The sequence below is a fragment of the Triticum aestivum genome, chromosome 3D, assembly GCF_018294505.1.
Source record: "Triticum aestivum cultivar Chinese Spring chromosome 3D, IWGSC CS RefSeq v2.1, whole genome shotgun sequence".
In the NCBI taxonomy this organism is placed as follows: Eukaryota; Viridiplantae; Streptophyta; class Magnoliopsida; order Poales; family Poaceae; genus Triticum; species Triticum aestivum.
This window is the reverse complement of record NC_057802.1, coordinates 23,221,614-23,224,070: the sequence shown is the minus strand read 5'-3', so window position 1 is coordinate 23,224,070 and position 2,457 is coordinate 23,221,614. Positions and strand designations below refer to the sequence as shown.

Genomic DNA, 2,457 nt, shown 5'->3' with positions numbered 1-2,457 from the left:
TCGTTAACTTTTTTTTTTTTTTTTTTGCAGGAAGCAGTTCCTCTGAGTTGCTGCAGCGCGTAGTCTGAGAGACAAGCAAGTACAGCAGCCATGGGGGAGGTCGCGGCGGAGCTGTACACCCAGGATGGCACCATCGACATCAAGGGCAACCCGGCCCTCAAGAGCAACACCGGCAACTGGCGAGCATGCCCCTACATCCTCGGTACGCACTCGCACGACTCCATTGCTGCTCTGTTTTCATGCTCTGCTTCTGTTCTTGGCGTTCATGGCGTTATCAAGCTGTTTGATTGACCGGCTGCAGCGAACGAGTGCTGCGAGCGCCTTGCCTACTACGGCATGAGCACCAACCTGGTCAACTTCATGAAGGACCGGATGGGCATGGCCAACGCGGCGGCCGCCAACAACGTCACCAACTGGGGCGGCACCTGCTACATCACCCCGCTCATCGGCGCCTTCCTCGCCGACGCCTACCTCGGCCGCTTCTGGACCATCGCCTCCTTCATGATCATCTACATCTTCGGCCTCGGCCTGCTCACCATGGCCACCTCCGTGCACGGCCTCGTGCCCGCCTGCGCCTCCAAGGGCGTGTGCGACCCCACGCCGGGCCAGTCGGCGGCCGTCTTCATCGCGCTCTACCTCATCGCGCTCGGCACCGGCGGGATCAAGCCCTGCGTCTCCTCCTTCGGGGCCGACCAGTTCGACGAGCACGACGACGTGGAGCGCAAGAGCAAGAGCTCCTTCTTCAACTGGTTCTACTTCTCCATCAACATCGGCGCGCTGGTGGCCTCGTCCGTGCTGGTGTACGTGCAGACGCATGTGGGGTGGAGCTGGGGCTTCGGCATCCCCGCCGTCGTCATGGCCATCGCCGTCGGCAGCTTCTTCGTCGGCACGCCGCTGTACCGCCACCAGCGCCCCGGCGGCAGCCCGCTCACCCGCATCGCGCAGGTGCTCGTGGCCGCCACGCGCAAGCTCGGCGTCCCCGTCGACGGGTCGGCGCTGTACGAGACCGCGGACAGGGAGTCCGGCATCGAGGGGAGCCGCAAGCTGGAGCACACGGGGCAGTTCAGGTTCCTCGACAAGGCGGCGGTGGAGACGCAGGCGGACAAGACGGCGGCCACCGGGCCGTCGCCGTGGCGGCTGTGCACGGTGACGCAGGTGGAGGAGCTCAAGAGCGTGGTGCGGCTGCTGCCCATCTGGGCGAGCGGCATCGTCTTCGCCACGGTGTACGGCCAGATGAGCACCATGTTCGTGCTACAGGGCAACACCCTGGACGCCTCCATGGGTCCCAAGTTCAAGATCCCCTCCGCCTCCCTCTCCATCTTCGACACCCTCAGCGTCATCGCCTGGGTGCCCGTCTACGACCGCATCCTCGTCCCGGCAGTGCGCTCCGTCACCGGCCGGCCCCGCGGCTTCACCCAGCTCCAGCGCATGGGCATCGGCCTCGTGGTCTCCATGTTCGCCATGCTCACCGCCGGCGTGCTCGAGCTCGTCCGCCTCCGCACCATCGCGCAGCGCGGCCTCTACGGGGAGAAGGACGTGGTGCCCATCTCCATCTTCTGGCAGGTGCCGCAGTACTTCATCATCGGCGCCGCCGAGGTGTTCACCTTCGTGGGCCAGCTCGAGTTCTTCTACGACCAGGCGCCCGACGCCATGAGGAGCATGTGCTCCGCGCTCTCGCTCACCACCGTCGCGCTCGGGAACTACCTCAGCACGCTGCTCGTCACCGTCGTGGCCAAGCTCACCACCAGGGGAGGCAAGCAGGGGTGGATCCCCGACAACCTCAACGTCGGCCACCTCGACTACTTCTTCTGGCTGCTCGCCGCGCTCAGCCTCCTCAACTTCGCCGTCTACCTCCTCATCGCCAGCTGGTACACCTACAAGAAGACCGCCGGAGATGACCCGGACGCCAAAGCCAAAGGAGGAGCTGATGATGCACATGACCAGTGAGTGACTCTGGCTGCAACAGTTCGTGTCTGAATGCGTGCGTGTTTTCTTTTTCAAGAGACATGACAGAATAGATTGTTGAAAGAAGAAGAAGAAGAAAGCAAGGATCGAGACTTCAGAGTTCAGATAGGTGAAATTAAGGGAGGACAATGAAATGCGTGGTGTGATTTGTGACTTCAAGATTCAAGAGTGTTGCCTTGTTGATTAATATACTAGTGTCTTGGAAAAATTGGCAGAAAAAAGTTCAGATGTTATGTACTTTATTAGATTGGTGTGCAATGCGACCCAAAGCTTCTACAGTGACAGTGAGCAGAAAAAGTACAAGAGTTTAATAGGATTTACAACAGCTTCATAAACGCCATCTAAAGTTTTGTAAACTTGTTGTATGGACGTCACCCAAATATGCCATTTTCATCTCTGTTAACCCCAGAACCTCACAACATTTTCATCCGTGTTAAACCCATCTAAGTTTTGTATAACTTGTTGCATGGGATGCAATGAACTAAGAGCATC

General features: G+C 59.3%; 1 protein-coding gene across 4 annotated transcripts in view; it reads left to right on the top strand.

Moving 5' to 3' along the window:
* LOC123077013 (protein NRT1/ PTR FAMILY 8.1) overlaps window positions 1-2,281 on the top strand; it is a 6,274-nt gene extending 3,993 nt beyond the window's left edge. For all 4 annotated transcript variants that reach the window (XM_044499188.1, XM_044499189.1, XM_044499187.1 and 1 more), the window contains exons 2-3: window positions 31-202; window positions 302-2,281. In XM_044499188.1, coding sequence (XP_044355123.1) covers window positions 91-202; window positions 302-1,947 — 1,758 coding nt within the window. In that variant the 5' untranslated portion in view covers window positions 31-90 and the 3' untranslated portion in view covers window positions 1,948-2,281. The remainder of the gene's footprint in view (window positions 1-30; window positions 203-301) is intronic.
* The last annotated feature ends 176 nt before the right edge of the window (window positions 2,282-2,457 follow it).